Below are 19,133 nucleotides of genomic sequence, written 5' to 3' on the forward strand. Positions count from 1 at the left end.
TAAACATCAATCAGAGATTTTCTAACTCCACACACTGCTGTCTGGGGGATCCAGGGAGCAGGTGCTTTGTTTATGATTGTGTAAAACAGCAAACACATTTTCTTTCCCCAGCTTATTCAAAAATTGACGGATGTTGCTGAAGAATGTCAGAACAATCAGTTGAAGAAGCTCAAAGAAATCTGTGAGAAGTAAGCCTGCGTTCTCTTTACATTGGGCTTGTGTCTCTACATGTATTGCACACAAACTGCCATTTCATTTGCCTTTTTTTTTTTCTTCTACTTCCATTTTGACTTCAGAGAGAAGAAGGAATTAAAGAAGAAAATGGATAAAAAAAGGCAGGAGAAGATAACAGAAGCTAAATCCAAAGACAAAAGTCAAATGGAAGAGTAAGGAGAAAGAATCCCTTCTCCCCTAAATTTCACCTGGGGACTATTTTATTCTGTTTAGACTAAGAGCTTCTTAACCACATAAAGATCCATCTGTGAAATTTGTCCTCTAATTAACCTTTCAAAATATCCCTTTTGTAAAGTTTTTGTTGTTGTTGTTGTTTTAAACATGGAAAAGGATGAAGGCACACCTAGGGATCTTTCAGATAAAGACTGAGTAAAGAGTTTCCTTTAGGAAAAAATCAAATCCTCAGTTCCCATACTGTGAGGCAACTTTCCCAGCATTTAGTGAAGACAGAGTTTGCTTGCCCTTGGGCGGAACTGACTTTTGTCCGGAGCTAGCAGACTGTACCTTTCTTGCAGTAGCAATGAGAATGTTGAAAGTTCTGTAAAGTTTCATCTGGAAGTCTGAAGTGCACCTATTTGTTGATGCTGGATGAGTTCATATAATGATCTAGTTGTCATTTGCTCTTAGGGAAAAGACAGAGATGATCCGGTCATATATCCAGGAGGTGGTGCAGTACATCAAGAGGGTATGTCAGTTAATCTCTCTCTGCTTTGCAAACCATGTATCGATGTTTGGCAAACACAATGTGAGCCTCTGAAGGGAAATGCCGTGCCTTGCTGTATCTGCTTATCACCAGTACCCAGAAGAGCTGCTTTACAGAGCAGGCCTTTTGTAATCAATGTTTTTACAAGTGTAATTGTAAATTTACATATAAATATAAGGCTCATCAAAAATAGATGTCAAGAATCATTTCCAAAGTCAGGAGCCCAGAAACTTGAGGTTAATAGGAGATCCCCCAAAAGAACCTGTCATTGTCATCAGTGATAAGGAAGATGGCAACCTTCAAAGGCACTTCATATTAGTTTTATTTTTGAAATTGACATTACGGAAATTTTCAAACATTAACAAAAATCTAAGAATAGCATAATCTATAGATCACCCACCTCCACTCTGTTTACCCATCACCCAGGACTGACCCCAACAGTCTCCTACACTTGTAAGGGCAGTTCTTGATCAGGATATGAAAGAAACCAATGTATGCCATAGATCCGAAAAGCTTTCAATTTTTCTGAAAACATTCACTTGAATGTTTAGATGAAAATGACTTTCTTTGTAACTTTCTTATAGTTAGAAGAGGCACAAAGTAAACGGCAAGAAAAACTTGTAGAGAAACACAAGGAGATACGTCAGCAGATCCTGGATGAAAAGCCCAAGGTAAACTGAACCAAATAATACACAATAACTTCATTTTCTTTCCATTCGATTAGAATAAGACCTCTGTAGATCATGTACCTTACACACAGTCTCAGATCCATTCTTACATGTAAAACTCCTGTATCTTCCTCAACTATGATAAAAATCTTACTAGCACTATTCAGTACACATTTATCATCAACTGGTGAGATTTACAAATTACAGATCCTCAGAACCCAGCTCCTGACATTTTGATTATAGTTAGTCTGAGGGACGTTTCAGGTATCTTTGAAGTACCTTCCCTCTCTCCCTGCTAGAATAGGGATAATTAGAAGAATTAGACAAGCCTCTTCAGATCTGATAAAATATTGTAATGGCAGACACTGTCCAGCAGAGGATGTCCTGTACCAAAATCACCCAGGTTTTTAGCCAACAGAATGATCTCATAAACCAAAACAAACAAACAAAACAAAACAAAACAAGAAACAAATCTTATTTTCCCCAATAGTAATAGTTTATTGTGACTCCTCTTTAAAATGACCTTATCCTTATTGTTTGGTCAAAATCAATTGTTCGTGAATACTAACTTTAAACAAACTAATCATCTGTAAATCAAAGACTATTAGGTTGGCAAACAGCATCTTAATTTTAGATTATTCCATACATTTTGATTCATCAGTGAATATTTGTCTGCGAAAAATGAGTTTTTCAGTTTTATTATTATTCTACGTGAGGCTTAAAAGCTCTACTCTAAAAGGTATTGCTATTCCATACAAGTACTCTTTGAACCTGCAAAGCTCAAAATTGTTATTTTCATTTTCTTGTATAGTCCATTCATCAATTTACTTCTTATAGAATTTTTTTGTGGCTAATTCTAAATATATTTTTGTAGTTATTTCCACTCTTGTCCTTTTTTATTAGGCAGGAAATACATTTAATATTTTTGACTCCTAAAGCTTTTAGGCCTGGCAACATAGATGAAGCAGTAATGAAAATCTGAGAATTAATAATTACTTAAATATGCTGCTAATTTTTATGCTCTTCATGGAAACCTGCAATTTAAATATTCTTAGCCATCATCTTGGGTTGATTTAGCGATAGATTTTAAGATTATTTCAGAAATTGCTATACTTTCCATTTAGGATTGATCTTTCAAAATGTGTGGAGCAAAAGATTCAGGTCCAACTGGATTTTCAGAAACACATTATAAAAAAAAAAGAAAAGAAAAGAAACACATTAATACCTTAATAATCAGCCCCAAATCATGTAGTCAAATATGTACATTTTCAATCCATGCTGTTTGACTTCACATGTCATTACTTTGTACATTGACATAATATACCTTGGTTAGGATTGATATCTTATTAGCCAGCTTTGGGGTTGTGTGGTTTGTTTGTTTTTTTTTTTTAATCTCTCTTATGAGATATGTTGTTCTCAAGAGTTTTATTTTGCTTTGTTTTCGGTCTAAAAATGTCGACTACTTGTCTCATAGATATAATGCAATCACAAATGTGTCCCAATTATGTAACTCAATATAAAAAACCCTACAAAGGGATCCCTGGGTGGCGCAGCGGTTTGGCGCCTGCCTTTGGCCCAGGGTGCGATCCTGGAGACCCAGGATCGAATCCCACATCAGGCTCCCGGTGCATGGAGCCTGCTTCTCCCTCTGCCTATGTCTCTGCCTCTCTCTCTGTGTGTGTGTGTGTAACTATCATAAATAAATAAAAATTTAAAAAAAAAACCCTACAAAGATTCTGTTACTGAGCTAGGTTGTCATAACTAAAATCAGTTTTGGTAGGTGTTAAGCACCTTTAAATTTCTTCACTGCATATAACTACACATTAGAAGAATAACTGTTGGACAACTGATCAGCCAGGGTGCATTCTGCAGCAGTTTGGCAGAAAACCCAATTATAACTGGCTTACACAATAATAAACTTAGTAAGTCAAATTACTGGATGTTCAGCCATGTTGCAGTTTTAGGATTGGTTAATCTAATAGCTCAGCAACCTCATCAAGAATCCAAGTATTTTCAGAATTTCCACCATGCCATCTCACTTTGCTGCCTTTCATGCCTGTACTATAAACCCACAGTCACAAGATGGCTGCCATAGCACCATGCATCACATTACATAAAATCATTCAAAGGCAAAAAAGGTAATGACTTCATTTTATAACCCTTTATTTATAGGATTAAGGAAAAATCCTTCCTGAATCTTCTCAATACCATTTTCCTCATTGGCTAGGATTGTGCCATATACCCATTCCTAAACCAGTCACTGGCAGGAGAGTGTCATTTGCATAATTGACTTAGTGCAATTCAGGCTCACTCAAAAGAGTGGAGGGAGTCTAGCTTCTCCTCAGCTTCATGTCAACAGGCACCTTATCAAAGAAATAGAAATAGCAATTAGGTAGGTAATTAACAGTGTGTGCCACTACCATATTTATAGCAATTTCCCATTTCTTCTTTCTTTTGGCTTTGCAAGAGATCTGAAGTATTTCTATGAATTTTTAGTAATTTTTTTGCCTTCATTTTTGTTTTGTTTTGTTTTGTTTGCAAAACGCTGAGCCTGTCTGCACATGATCAGTTAAGTCCAAAAATAGCTAATAATCAAAATCAAATGGTATTATGGACTGAATTGTGTCCTCCCAAAATTCACATGTTGAAGCCCTAATCCCCAAAGTGATGATATATGGAGAAGGGGCATTTGAGAGGTATTATGTTTATATATTTTATATTTTTATTTTCATTGATGTATAATTAATATCCAATGTTATATTAGTTTCAGGTGTACAATATAGTGATTTAATAATTTACACTTAGTGCTCATCATGGTAAATGTACTCTCTTAATCCCCTTCACATATTTCTTCAACCCTCCACCCACCTCCCTTCTGGCAACTCTCAGTTTGTTCTCTGTATTTAAATTCTGATTTTTTGTCTCCTTTTTATTTGTTTTGTTTCTTAAATTCTACATATGAGTGAAATCATATAGTAATAGTTTTTCTCTGTCTTATTTCACTTATCATAATACCCCCTAACTTCATCCATGTTGTTGCAAATGGCAAGCTCTCATTCTTTTTTATGGCTGAATAATGATCCATTGTATAAATATACCTTTTTTTTTTTTTTTTTTTACTTTTTTATCCATTCATCTATGGATAGACACTTGGGTTGCTTCCATATCTTGGCTATTTTAAGTAATGCTGCAGTAAACATAGTGGTGCATGAATTTTTTCAAGTTAGTGTTTTTGTTTACTTTGGATGTAAAAGTAGTGGATGTACTTGAGCCTCCATACTATTTTCCATAACGGCTGTACCGATTTGCATTCCCACCAACAGTGCGTAAACGTTCCTTTTTCTCCACAACCTCATCAGCATTTATTTCTATTGCCTTTATTTTTTTTTTTTACTGTAAATAGAAACTACAGTGATATCTCTCTGCTTTTCATCCATGTTGCCCTTATGATCATCTTGTCTCTGGATTTAAAGATTGCCCTTGGAGATTTCTGGCTTCATGTTAAACTAAGGCATTTATTAAAAGGTGTTCTTCAGGGCTTAAAAATTTGTGGTTTGGAACCATGACTTTAGTAATAACATAAGAAATTATGACTGTTAATATTGTAGGACACAGTGGCTAATCAAAGGAAATGTCTGTGATAAGAAGGGGCAATAATAAACAGTGAAGTGAAAAGGATCAAGTGCAGGTCATGTAGAGAAAGAACAAAGCACAGAATAGCAAATATAGGCAAGTGAAAGTCGAGGCCAGCATAGCATTCATCCATGCTCCTGTGATTGTTGGATGTGGACCAGAAATAGGATAGCACTGGCTTTGAAATAATCCCTCTTCATATCCAGTATCAGAATGGCCTTTGAAGCTCGACATAGATTGAGGGAAATTAACAGAAGCACATGAGGAAATGCTCCGCATCACTAGCCATCAGGGAAATACAAATCAAAACCACAATGAGATACCACCTCACACCAGTGAGAATGGGGAAAATTAACAAGGCAGGAAACCACAAATGTTGGAGAGGATGCGGAGAAAGGGGAACCCTCCTGCACTGTTGGTGGGAATGTGAACTGGTGCAGCCACTCTGGAAAACTGTGTGGAGGTTCCTCAAAGAATTAAAAATAGACCTGCCCTACGACCCAGCAACTGCACTGTTAGGGATTTACCCCAAAGATTCAGATGCAATGAAACGCCGGGACACCTGCACCCCGATGTTTATAGCAGCAAAGTCCACAATAGCCAAACTGTGGAAGGAGCCCTCGGTGTCCATCGAAAGATGAATGGATAAAGAAGATGTGGTTTATGTATACAATGGAATATTACTCAGCCATTAGAAACGACGAATACCCACCATTTGCTTCGACGTGGATGGAACTGGAGGGTATTATGCTGAGTGAAGTAAGTCAATCGGAGAAGGACAAACATTATATGGTTTCATTCATTTGGGGAATATAAATAATAGTGAAAGGGAATAAAGGGGAAAGGAGAAAAAATAAGTGGGAAATATCAGAAAGGGAGACAGAACATGACAGACTCCTAAATCTGGGAAATGAACTAGGGGTGGTAGAAGGGGAGGTAGGCAGGGGTGGGGGTGACTGGGTGATGGGCACTGAGGGGGGCACTTGACGGGATGAGCACTGGGTGTTATTCTATATGTTGGCATTTGAACACCAATAAAAAATAAATTTATATAAAAAAAGAAAGAACAATAACTCAAGGGAATGAAACCGACCAGTAGTATTTATAAAAGAGGTTTAACTGAGTCAGTTCCATTCAGTTAGAAAAGTGAGAAGGTAGAATGATTTTATGACATCTAGAAATTTATGTGCTGTTCTATCATTGAATGTTGGACAAAAAATTGAGTTGACTCTTTGGTAGGTCTATTAAATATTAAAGGTAATTTAACCTTTTTATGAAGAGGAAATCATGACAAACTGTCAGAGTTGAGGGGACTACCATTCCTTTTTCAAGTATTTTAAGATGCAGTAAGTAGTTTTCTACCTAGAAACCAATAATGGCTAATCTTTTGCTTATAGCAAAAATACACACTACATGGCATATTTCTTCCATTTGTCAGTTTCTTTCACCATATTGTCCAATATAATCACTTAGTTTCTCTTCATCCACTTTTTCTAACTAGTGTAATAATGTGCTTAATGTTCCTAACCTCCTCCAAAACAGGGAGGAAGCTATTTTTACATTCGTATATTCTCCTGGCATTACAATTTGGGCTGTTCGGAACCACAATTAGAAGCTGCATAATTTTCCAAGCCTTTGATAACCAAACAACTCCTTTAAAATTGAACAAGTATTTTTTTTTTAACAAAAGAAATTTGAAAAGCCAATCGCTGAAAGAAAACAGTTCCTCAATGGCAAGGAGTTCTGGTGGATGTAGAGCAAGCTACAAATGAAGATTAATCCAAAGTGTAACCTATGTAACCTTCTAACATTTTAGTCAACCATGGGCTTATGATCTGTAAGTATCCACTCAAGTTCCTAAAATTGTTACCATCCTCCAATAGAACAGTCAGAGGACAATTTGCTTCTATCAAAACCATTTCATTTCCACACTAGGATCAAGAACTTCCATCCTACTGGCACATATTTGGTAGGAAACCAAATTTGGCCAGTAACAGTGTGAAAGTTTATTTGAGAATGTCCAACATTGTGACATGCACCAAGTGTTTTTCTTATATAGAGTATATTTTCCCACTAAAAAAGAGATCAACGAGTCTATTCCTTTTGTATGTAATTTTTGAGCGCATTGAGGAAAATGGAAGTAGGTGATTCCTAGACAAAACTAGTACAATAGATAAATATTTTGGCCTTCATTTTAATGTAAAGTTACACTGTGCAGTCTTATACATAAAGCCTTCTGAAATTCTTAAGTTACAAACACCAGTAGACATCTTTGAAAGAGAATACTCAGTTCTCTTTCAGTAAAGTTCTAAATTCTGAAGAAATGTTCAGTTCATGTATCCTAGCAGTGAAATATTTTATTCAGTTCCTGAGTGTATACTATTTTTAGCTTTGTTCAAGGTGTGTGTTTTTATGAAGTCTATTGCTGCAGAGTTCTTAAGATGGATGCAATAAACCCCACCAATTATATCAGTGACATAATTGGTTTCCTTGGGGTTTCCATCTGGGTTTGCCAAAGCCAATAGGAAAAGGGTATATGTGTATGAAGGGTGATAGAAGCAACTCCCAACCCAACTTCCAGTGGAGAGAAATGATACCATCTGTGGTTACATTCAACTCTAAACTGATTCATTATAAAAAGGACATTCTGCCTTTCTCCTGAACACTTCAAAAAGATTTATTTTAATATGTTGAAGGATTGTTAATTAGGAGTTGCCCCAAATATGCTGCAAATATTCCACTGTACATTGATCACTTTGCAGCTACTGGCTCTGACTACAAGAAGAATCATCTTTGAGGGGACTTTTTAATGAACCATCTCCATAACCTCATAAAACAGTCAATAAATGTGAAATTTACTTTTTCTCTGACACTTAATTTGTCTTTGATGCTTCTTAGAACACAGGTTTTCTATTTTAAATTGAGCTCATCAATAAGAGAGAATTCCAGGAAGCTTTAGGGCATTTTAATTTATAGCAAAAGAACATTTCATCATGTGGTCTACTGGCTCTTTTTTTTTTTTCCATCTATCAGGGGAATATAGACTGATATTCCTCATTTCCTCTGACATCTTTAGAATGAACAGGATGAGGAACTCATCCTTCTGGGTGAAGTCTTGTCAGACCTACACTGGGCCCTGAGACAGAACTCTCAATGTAGTGATTTCAGTCCTGCCTTCACAGTGTGAAGGAGAGAGAGAGATTAGGGGATTTAAAGTAAAAGCTTCTTCCTTGCCTGATCCTTTGTAACTTAGTGGGGAAATGTGGATTCTCCCTGCTATCACCCTGTGGATCTTCTCATAGAAGCCAGACCACAGAGTGCAAACTGGCTGCCTGTTGACTGTGTTTTGCTCATTGTCAAGTCTTGGTAGGTCCACCCAATGGTTTGTGTTTTGTTTTTTTTTCTGTGGAAGAAATTTCTTTTTCATTTGTATCAATGTAAATAACTGCCTTTTTAAAAATGTAGTTATTCATTATTTTCTTGAATGTAAAGCTTAGGTACATTGACTTTCCTGGGCAATACTAGAACAGTAGGATAGTTTTGACTCTGTCTCCTCCTGATTTATTCTTAAAATTTTTAAATAATTCTGTATACATTTCTAAACAAATAAGACATCCTTATTCTATGTTATACAGTGTTCATTTGGATTTATCTACATATTCACAAGATTTTTTGTTCAGCATTCTATCTTGTGCCTCCAACTGTCCATTTGGGACTGTTATCTTCTCCATCCTTTAGAATTTCCTTTATACAGCTTACCAATGACAAACTCTGGAGGTTTTGGTTTTCTTTTCATTTTTATTTTACCTTCATTCTGGAAAGATACTTTCACTGGGTATAAAATTTTAGGCTGACCATTATTGTCTTTTAGCACACTGAAGATAAAATTCCCCTGCCATCTGGATTCTCTTATTATTGGGAAGCTTTTAGTCTTAGTGTAATTCTTTTGAAAATAGCTTGCACTTTTCCTCCTTTTCTTGCATTTAGCAATTTTGTGTGTGTGTGTGTTCTCTGGAGGTTTTCTAAAATGTATCTAAATATATATTTGAGGTGGCTAGATGGATAACTTTCCTCAATCATGTAGAAACTCAGCAAAAATGGCTTCCATTACATTATTTACATGTAAAATAAAATGGATCTTACTCCATTAACTCAGTCTTGTAACTCTTTTCAGTATTTTCCATCTTTTCATTTCTCTGTGCTACCCTGTGGGCAATTTTTCTCTGACCCTTTTTCTAATTCACCAATTCTTTGTTTACCCTGCTCTTCTCCTTTTTTTCTGAGCTTTTAATTCTAGCTTTTCTATTCTATTTGATTCCATAGTGCTATTTGTTTTATTTTTAAATCTATAATCTATATGTCTAGCTTATTGCAGGGAAAGTTTCCTGTGAGATTCTTCATTCTGTACAGGCCACAGGCTTTGAGTTATAGCCCTACCCTACCGGGCTTTTAAAAGGTGAATTCAAAATTTCCAGCATTAGCAAAATCCCCTCAGGGCAAAAGTGGATTCCCTGTCTAGGTTTGATGTCCCTGCAGTTTGGGCCTGATCATTCTTTAAATTTTTGTGGTTCTTAGGTTGTTTAAAGAAGATACTTTATTTATTTTTTAAGATTTTATTTATTTATTCATGAGAGACACAGAGAGGCAGAGACACAAGCAGAAGGAGAAGCAGAATCCCCGTAGAAAGCCTGATGTGAGACTTGATCCCAGGACCCTGGATCACAGCCTGAGCCAAAGGCTGATGCTCAACCATTGAGCCACCCCGGTGCCCCAAGAAGATAGTTTTAATATTAAATCCAGCTTTCTTGGTTGTTTTCAATGAGAAGGATAACCCAAGTAACCTAACCAGAGATAGAAAATACCCACATGGCATTTCTAAAATGTTTGAATTCATTAACATCTATATTGGTTGAAGTTCACCAGAGAAATAGAACCTGTAGAAAATTGAGTATTTACCGCAGAACTGCACACACTTACACCTGGCCTAGGCTTCTAAGTCAGAACAACTAAAGATCCAAAGAGAACGGAAAACTATTCCAGACCCCATTCGATAGATCTGCAAAAGTGTATGTGTTACAGATGGCCACTGCCTCCCTTTCAACCATCCAACATTCAGGAGAGTCTCCCCTGTAACTCATATTACTGTAAAAATAAAGAAAAGGAACTCTAGGAAATGTAGTTCAGCCTAAGTAAGTCAGCACATTACAAAACTCTCATGCTATTACTTAATACTTGGAAATTTTCTTATTAAAAAATGAATTTCTCTTTACAAATTCAACTATATGTGGCACCTGGCTGGCTCAGTGGAGCACATACCTGCTCTTCCCAGGGCTATGAGTTCAAGCCCCAAACTGGGTGTAGAGATTACTTAGGAATAAAATCTGAAAAAAAGATTATGTGATTACAGACAGCCAATATGTAAACAAATCTTTAGGGTAGAGAAGAGGCTCCCCTTAGGCCTGCGTGGCATTCTCCAGGCTGCCTCATGGATTTCTGTTATCTATTAGCTCCCACAAGGCAACTGGGTTTGAGACTTAACCAAATTTGGAATGGAAATGCACATGGTTGTTATTGATTCCACCCCCTTTTCTCGGCCCCCTTAACTTTTTTTCCTCTTCATTTACCCCTACTTTCTTTCCTAAGGATGAGGAAATGTGAAGTACAGTGATGGGTATATAATTTGGAGGAGAAGGGATCCAAAGAGAACTTGCCAGAGCAGAGTGTGTATGTGTTGATGATGTTCAGAGTCTTCCCACAAGAATTGAGTTTAACATCAGGAATAGGATGAGATGGACTTTAATCCCATTGACTTTCATCTGCCCACTTTCCATAACACAAAAGTGTTCATGCAACTATGGATCCCCCAGAAAACCTTTTGGGTTAACTTCTACTCTGTGTGCCTGCCATTTTGCATGATTTGTGTGAATTTTGCCAATACTAATTAGATGTTTTATTCCAAATGTATTTCTAGTTTGTTTCTAAAGCCCTGCTTTGGTATAACTAGAATAATAAAAATAGTCAACACCCACTCCCTAAATTCTTTTTAAAGCAAAGAATGTAAATATTTCATTACCTCAGGAACCACTACCTGATTCTACCATGGCCCTCAACATTTTCAGGGGAAGGATGGCAAATTCAAATCAAGAGAAATACGGACCTGTAGAATATCAAACAAGGAATTTTCCTGGTGCTTTGAAACATTTGATGAAGCAGCATATGGAGACCAGAGAAAAAGCTATTTCAAAAGAAAAAATGCATGACCACTGAGCAGAAAAATGCTAAAGAAAATTTCAGTTTAAAATAGGAAAGCAGTTTCTAAGAGCAGGGGTCACATTCTCGTTTCCCATGTATTCTGCCTAAGGCCAAATTAACAAATAACAAACCTTCCACGTGGAGTCCTAGTAATGCATTTTCTATCAACAAACATCAATTGATACAAATCTTCCACATTTATTATAATCATTTGCTGAGGACAATCTTTGAATTTAACAAGGAGATCTTTGACTTTCTAGGTGAAACCAACGCTGAAGTAGTATTTCCATATTTCAAAGAGTTTCACATTTCAAAGAGTTTTATCAATAGAGGTAGATTTAACTTTTGCTAATGTTTGTGATGGAATAATAAACAGTTCATGACATTTCTGATAGTTTGCATGGATTCTCTCTCTACATACCCTCTGTGACCATCACACACACTCACACAAAAACAACTTTATACAATTGGGGGTGTGCTTAACATGTTTAATTATTTTGGCATCAAAATGGATTTTGCCCTCTCAAATTATGCTAGCATATGGGAAATCCTGTGTAAGATAGTAGCCAGCAGCATGTATATGTTTTTGGTGGCATGTAGAAACTAGGTTATATGTTGTCTTCTAGCTTTGGCTGGAAAGGATTTTTTTTTTCCTTTTCCTTTGATTCTTACATATTGTTTTTTAAAAATAGTTCTTAGATTTTAGGAAATACATAATAAGCTGTTGAAATTCTCATTTATTATTGGGACTTTGTTCTAGGTGGATTCAAAAATACTGCAGGACTTGCAAAATCATAAAACAGGACATCTTGATAATTGTTGAGGTACCAGTCGCAGTGTGACTGCCTTAGCCAAAGCCACCATCATTTCTCAACTACATTTCTAAATAGCCCCTTAACTGGTCTTCCCACTTCAACATGTGCCCACTCACAATCTATTTCCAACAGGGCAGACAGAGTCATCTTTTAGAACATAAATCAGCTCACTCCTCAGTTCAAGGCTCTTTCATGGCTTCCATCTCTCTGAGAAATAAAAATCTACAAGGTCCGACATAATCTGACTCCACTTTGCTGTATCCCCTCTTTGTTTCCTCATTGATCCACTCTCTGCTTCAGCCATCCTGGGTTCCTTGCTAGGACCCAACAAGTGAGGCCAGTGCCACCTTGGACTCTTGTATGGAGTATTTCCTCTGCTCAGAATGTTCATTTATTCTCTCAAGGGTCTGCTTGGGCAACTCCATCCTGTTGTTCAGGTCTTTGCTCAAAGCTTTCTTTACGGGGCACCTGGGTGGCTCAGTCAGTTAAGCATCTGCCTTCAGCTTAGGACATGATCCCAGGGATCAAGCCACGCATCAGGATCCCTGTTCAGCAGGAAGCCTGCTTCTCCCTCTCCCTCTGCACTTCCCCCGGCTTTTGCCCTCTCACTCCCTCCTCTCTCCTTCTTGTTCTCAAATAAACAATAAAATTTAAAAAAAAAACTTTCTTTTCAAAGAGGCTTTCCATGACCAGTTAAATGCACACCCTTTCCACCACTTCCTCATCCCTGGCATCTCCTCTTCCTTTTATTCAGCTCTACTTTCTGTTTTTCGTAGTATCTATCACCTTCTCTCATTAGATCATTTACTTCTTTCTCAGATGTGCTGTCCAGTGTTGATCCTTCCCTAGGGAAATGTAAGCTGCATTTTCACTGGAGGGTTGGGTTTTGACTGTTTTGCTCACTGATGCTCTTGAGTTCTAGGCACCCAAGAACAATGAGAGGCACATAGTTGGTGCTCAATAATTTTTTTTTAAACAAATGAGTTATGTAGAGGGCTAACAAAACTCACCTTATGCATTTAAAAAATAGTTTTCTCTCTTTGAGAGAGAAAAGTATAGCCATTAAGCCCGGACTCACTGGGCTGTGTTGTTCAGTTGCTGTCAGGGATTCAATACAATCTTTTTTCAAGTTTCTTGACAGTAGTAGGATTTTGTAGAGATTTTCTCAAAACTACTAGTTATAATCATATGTAACATCTGATTCCTACAGAGGGCAGGCAAGAACCAAGGAGAATTCAGTTGCCAATCCCATTGCATTTGTGTTTGGAAGTGTTGGAATAGACAAAGGAGATAGAGATTTTAAATCTCCATTCTAGAAGGTACTCCAGGAGAGCTCCCAGACAAATAATTTGAAACAACCAATGATTAGAAATCAATTTCAATGCCACAAAAATGACAGCCTCCCTTTTTTTCCCACACAGGGGGACGGTTCCTCCTCATTCTTGTCGGAAACTTGCCATGAGGATCCCTCTGTTTCCCCCAACATTACTCCCCCCAACCCTCAAGCTCTCAAGTGGTGACCACCGTCCTTCCGGCCAGGTAGGACTGGATGGGAGGGGTCGCTTTTGAGAGAGTGGTGGCATGTGGCCATCAGATTTATAGGCATCATTGACTTGCTCCTTTGTTTTTCATACTGCCCTGTCCCCCACCAGCCTTTCTCTACATTCCCATTCTTTTCCTGCCATAGTTTTCAGCTACACCCATGATGCACCCTCATCTTTACCCATATTCCCTGATATTTACTTTTTCCAGCATTGTTCTCTCTGTTCTTGACATTAAATTCCATTCTTCCCTCTTATCTTCTTCTTTCTTCATTTTATTTCTCTATTTGCAAAACTGGCTTCCTTTTAGAACTTGATCTTTCTTTCTTACACTCACATTGTTATTTATGCTTTTGAGACATTTTTACGTTCCTACTTCTTGCAGTACTGGTTGCCCACAGTCTTACTATCTTAAACTCTAGTGGGATTAAGTTATCTCTCAGCAAGTCCTCCTGACCCACTCCATTCAACTTACTACACCCTTCCTTTTAAAAATCCAGCAAAAGTCATTGTATTCCCACACGATATTTTGAATTAAGGGAATATCTCATGATTTCCTGATTCTCTAGTATCAAGAGCTTTTGAAAATAACCTCACTAATAGGAATGCTTGGGCCAGGGGCTGCTGGTTGGAGCAAAATGAAGCTCAGATGTTAGAGAGGACTTTAACTTACTAGAGGAAATGCATCATGAAATCTACTATATTCCTTTTGCTAATAAGAAAACTGGCCCAAGTTATTCCAGTGCATATGCATTTCAGGGAAAAAAAGAGATGTTATTGTGATTATAAAGAAAGCAAAATACATTTATTCTGATGTATTGAAAGTAGATTTCTACAGTGAGGCTCATGTTCTTGTCTTCAAGCACTTGTTGATATATGAAGCCATATGGTTTAGAAACATGTCAAAGAATTAGTGAAAACAACTCTTTTGGGAAGAAAAGGTGTAATTTCTTTCTCTTCCTCTACATCAATCACCACATGCAGTGATGCTCTAGCTCAGCACTTTTCAAGCTTTAATGAGTGTATGAATTACCTAGAGATCCTATTAAAATGCATTCTGATTCAGAAGGTCTGGATGGGACCTGAGATCTGCATTTCTTTTTTTTTTTTTAAGATTTTATTTATTCATGAGAGAGAGAGAGAGAGAGAGAGAGAGGCAGAGACATAGGCAGAAAGAGAACCAGGCTCCATGTAGGGAGCCCAATGCGGGACTCAATCCCAGATCTCCAGGATCATGCCCTGGGCCAAAGGCAGGCGCTAAACTGCTAAGCCAACCAGGGATCCCCAGAGATCTGCATTTCTAACTGGCTTCCAGGGGATACCCTTGCTGCCACATTTCCATGGACCACATTTGACAAGCAAGGATCTAGTACATTCCTACCTCTTGGTCCTAGCACCTGGAAGGAAGAGCTTAAAGCTGCTTTCCTCAAGTTTTATTGTATTTTAAAATTTTGGCCTAATCACGAGCTTGACTCTCTGATATCTTTTTATTTATTACTGTGGACTCTGCCACTAGAGAAAGGCAGAAAATGCCATTTGAGAGCAAAGCTACAGCCTGGCTATGAATTCCATCAGTGTCTTCCCAATAGTGATGATCTTGTTCCCGTGGTGACCTTGTAGTAAAGCCCACATGGGAAGGTGGAGCAGGGGAAGGGTGAGTGATATTGATTCCTCTAGGAAGGCATCAGGGAGACCTTGACAATGACTTCTTCATTTGGCTATAAATGTTTAGGGTATCTTTTAAGTCATCAGTTATAAGCATCATTGGATTTTTTTAATGCTCTTGTTACTGTCCTGGTATGTTTGAGAGTTATTATGAAACATTTAATGCCACAGATAGAATATTGAATTCTCCCTGAGGAGGTGAATGACAATGAAGTTCAGAATATGTGACTTGGGTTTTGTTTTTTAAAACAAATGCAAGAGATACCTAAGTATCACATTTTGGTTCCTGTGCTCTATCAGGCTTATAATGACTGGTTCACCACTTGTTTTTCCTTTAGAAGGTCAACTGAGTTTCCTGCTAGCAAAAATATTTGTTTTCAAGAGATAAGTATTCCCATAATACCTGGACATTAAGAAAATCTTTAATCACATAGTTACTTTTGTCCCTTTAGCTTTTCACATATAAAAGGCAATATAAAAATAAACCAATTTCATATGTTCCATGAGAAAATAGATTTCATTGCTAAAAAAGAACAAAAAATTACATTGTTTTGTACCTGAAAAAGAACAAAAAGGCCTTTTCTACTAGTATATGAAAAGTACATTTTTGTGCCTCATTTAATATTTCCTCCAAATGTTTCACTCACCTCATACATTTCCACTGATAGATTACAGCTGAACAGAAAATGAATGAATAACAAGTAATAGTACATAAAGCCATTGCACATTTGCTAGAAAAGAGTGATTTTTTTCCTCTAAGATTGATCCTCAGAATACTCATCACATAAGTTCTTGAAATTTCACATTTTAAAATTTGTGAATGCAAACCTTCAATGATGAAAGGTGTATTTCTTGTTATCCACTAGAGATTAATAAATGGAGGTTAAAAAGGTGGGTCATATTTTTAACCATAGTAACTTCTAAATACAAATCACCATATAGCAAGATTGCAAATAAACAAAAAAGGATGTTTGCTCATTTTGGGTATACATGAACCCTTTGCATAAAGACAAATATAAAAGGATATGTGTGTGTGTGTATACACACACACACACACACACACACACCCCTCAATGTCTATAAAAATGCCAGTGATATAGCATTGAAAAATTATTAATTTATGTCAAGAATTTATTAAGTGCCTTCTTTATTCTGGGCTGTGCCAATTTTAATTTCAATAGGGAGCACAGAAGAGCAAAAAACACAGGTCCTACCTGTTCTTAAATAATAAAGAGCAATTCAAGGCCATAGGGGAGCATTAAAAAGGCTTTTCCCCCCTGACATTTAAATAAATAATAACAAAACAACTAGCCTTTATCAAGCACTTACTATGTTGCCAAGCACCTTCAGAGCATATCACATGTGGTATGCTCCTAGTCTCACCATTGCAAAGCAGAGGAAACTAATATTCAAAAAAGTTAATAGACTTTCTCAAGATCATACAAAGAATGTCCAACCTTAGAGACTGCATGCTATGTATTATGCCCTTCAGCTTTCTTAGTAAATATCTGAAGCCACGATTTTTTTATAGATTTATTTTTTATTGGTGTTCAATTTGCCAACATATAGAATAACACCCAGTGCTCATCCCGTCAAGTGCCCACCTCAGTGCCCGTCACCCAGTCACCCCCACCCCCCGCCCACCTCCCCTTCCACCACCCCTAGTTCATTTCCCAGAGTTAGGAGTCTCTCATGTTCTGTCTCCCTTTCTGATATTTCCCACTCATTTTTTCTCCTTTCCCCTTTATTCCCTTTCACTATTGTTTATATTCCCCAAATGAATGAGAACATATAATGTTTGTCCTTCTCCGATTGACTTATTTCACTCAGCATAATACCCTCCAGTTCCATCCACATCGAAGCAAATGGTGGGTATTTGTCGTTTCTAATGTGAAGCCATGATTTTGTGATCTAGATGTCAGGGGTGTAATATCTCTTGCTCACATTTCATGGACAGGCAAGCAATAAAGGTGTACCATCTGTGCCCCCAGTATACACATCTGTAAAATGGGGAGACTACCTAGCTGGCTTTCTGTCAAGGGAAGGAAATCTCTCTGAGTGGCTGAAAGGAATAGACACATTCATGACACCAAATGCTGTTTCCTTCCTGGTGGTACACTCCAGGCTTCATACGTTTTCAACCGAACCTGGCCAGGAATTTAGCCCCCAAACTGATCACAACAGCAAAAGTAATTAAATCTCATAACAAGGATGTTTGAGTTTCTCAAAATCACTTGTTTTTAAACTAGTGTCTTAGAAAAGAACATCCCACAGGATTAGATGTTAGAACACTTCCAGCCCTGTGAACACAGGGCTCCACCTCCAGGGGGTCACCATTGACAGCAGCTCCCAGGCCATGGGAGAGAGGCAGGAAAGGTGTTTTCTGTGTTCATCATATCCAGCGGGCAAGCCATGCCAAGCATAATGGAGACTGAGACAAGTGCCACCTGTACAAGTGGGTTAAAAGGATTTTGACACATCCATCTCTGTCCACGGCTGCTAAGGCTCACTGTTCTCCTCTTTAAAGCATGAGGATTGAGGACGGAGACCCTCGTCCCCTCCCAACTCTGACTCTCCTCCATCCTCTCCTCCTTTCCTCTCTACTCCATCCAGCTTATGCGTGTTGGGGCTGAGTTCAAACCAGAGACTAAATCGCTTTGCTTCCCTGGAGATCTTGCCATTCTCTTCTCTCTGCATGCTCCCCCTCTAGAACACCCTCGCTAACCACAACCTCCTTCTCCCACTTGAAAAGTTATGTCCTGAATTATACAAGATAGAAGTTAGGGTACACATTGGGCTTTGCACCAGGGCCAAGCAGTTGTTTTCATGGTTTTCATTTATTCACTCAAATAATAAGTACTCGGCCCTAGTGTTTATCCGTGAAGTTACCAGGAAATCTAAAGGAACATCTTGGAAGAGATTCCTAGGGTTGGAACCTCTAAATACCCAGATTCCCAAGTGTTATTGTGGGTCTCTTCGAATATCTTTAAATGTGGCAACAAAGGGGCTGTCTGCAATAAGAGAGTTGTGTATGACTGGGCAACCTTTTCCTGACCTCCTTTGTGTCCAGGAAGAAGAGGATTAATTAAATTCAGAAGTTTGCCACTGAAATAATAGGTATGAGATCCAGAGACTTCAGGGTGCTGGAGGACTCATTAAATAGGGTTGCATAAATATCATGCTGAAAGATTTAATGAGTCCATAGGGTCACTTATAGAGCAATGAAGCAGAGATGACCTAGAAAAAAATAAATTAGAATCGATATCGTGCTTCCGAATTAACAACTATAGATTGCTATATTAACACCTGAGATGAATTCTATAATTGCATCTTAATGCATCTTCATGTTCTCATCCCAGGAAAAATGAAAATTGCTTATTTTTAGCGTTTTACTTGCCAGTTGTGAAAACAAATTTATGTAGGTGTGTTTATTTCTGTGATCTCTAGGAACCATGAATGCTTTCAGGAGCTACAACTAGGTAAATAGTGTTAATTTTTTTCTTTTAATAATTCAGCTAATACTTACTGGATGCCTACTGTAGAGCAAGCACTAGGTTAGATGCTGGGACATAAAGCAATGCAAAAAGATTGCAAAGCTTGCCCCCTGCCTCAAATTGCTTAC

The 19,133-nt window shown here is 37.7% G+C and overlaps 1 protein-coding gene across 3 annotated transcripts in view; it reads left to right on the forward strand.

Moving 5' to 3' along the window:
* PLCB1 (phospholipase C beta 1) overlaps positions 1-19,133 on the forward strand; it is a 673,777-nt gene that overhangs the window by 585,463 nt on the left and 69,181 nt on the right. For 2 of the 3 annotated variants that reach the window (XM_055305255.1, XM_055305265.1), the window contains 4 exons: positions 112-188; positions 297-386; positions 862-919; positions 1,522-1,608. In XM_055305255.1, the coding sequence (XP_055161230.1) occupies positions 112-188; positions 297-386; positions 862-919; positions 1,522-1,608 (312 nt within the window). Of the gene's footprint in view, positions 1-111; positions 189-296; positions 387-861; positions 920-1,521; positions 1,609-13,726; positions 13,845-19,133 lie in introns of all 3 variants that reach the window. The other variant, XM_055305262.1, reaches the window with a different exon arrangement.

The sequence above is a fragment of the Nyctereutes procyonoides genome, unplaced genomic scaffold (assembly GCF_905146905.1).
Source record: "Nyctereutes procyonoides isolate TBG_1078 unplaced genomic scaffold, NYPRO_anot_genome, whole genome shotgun sequence".
Taxonomy (NCBI): Eukaryota; Metazoa; Chordata; class Mammalia; order Carnivora; family Canidae; genus Nyctereutes; species Nyctereutes procyonoides.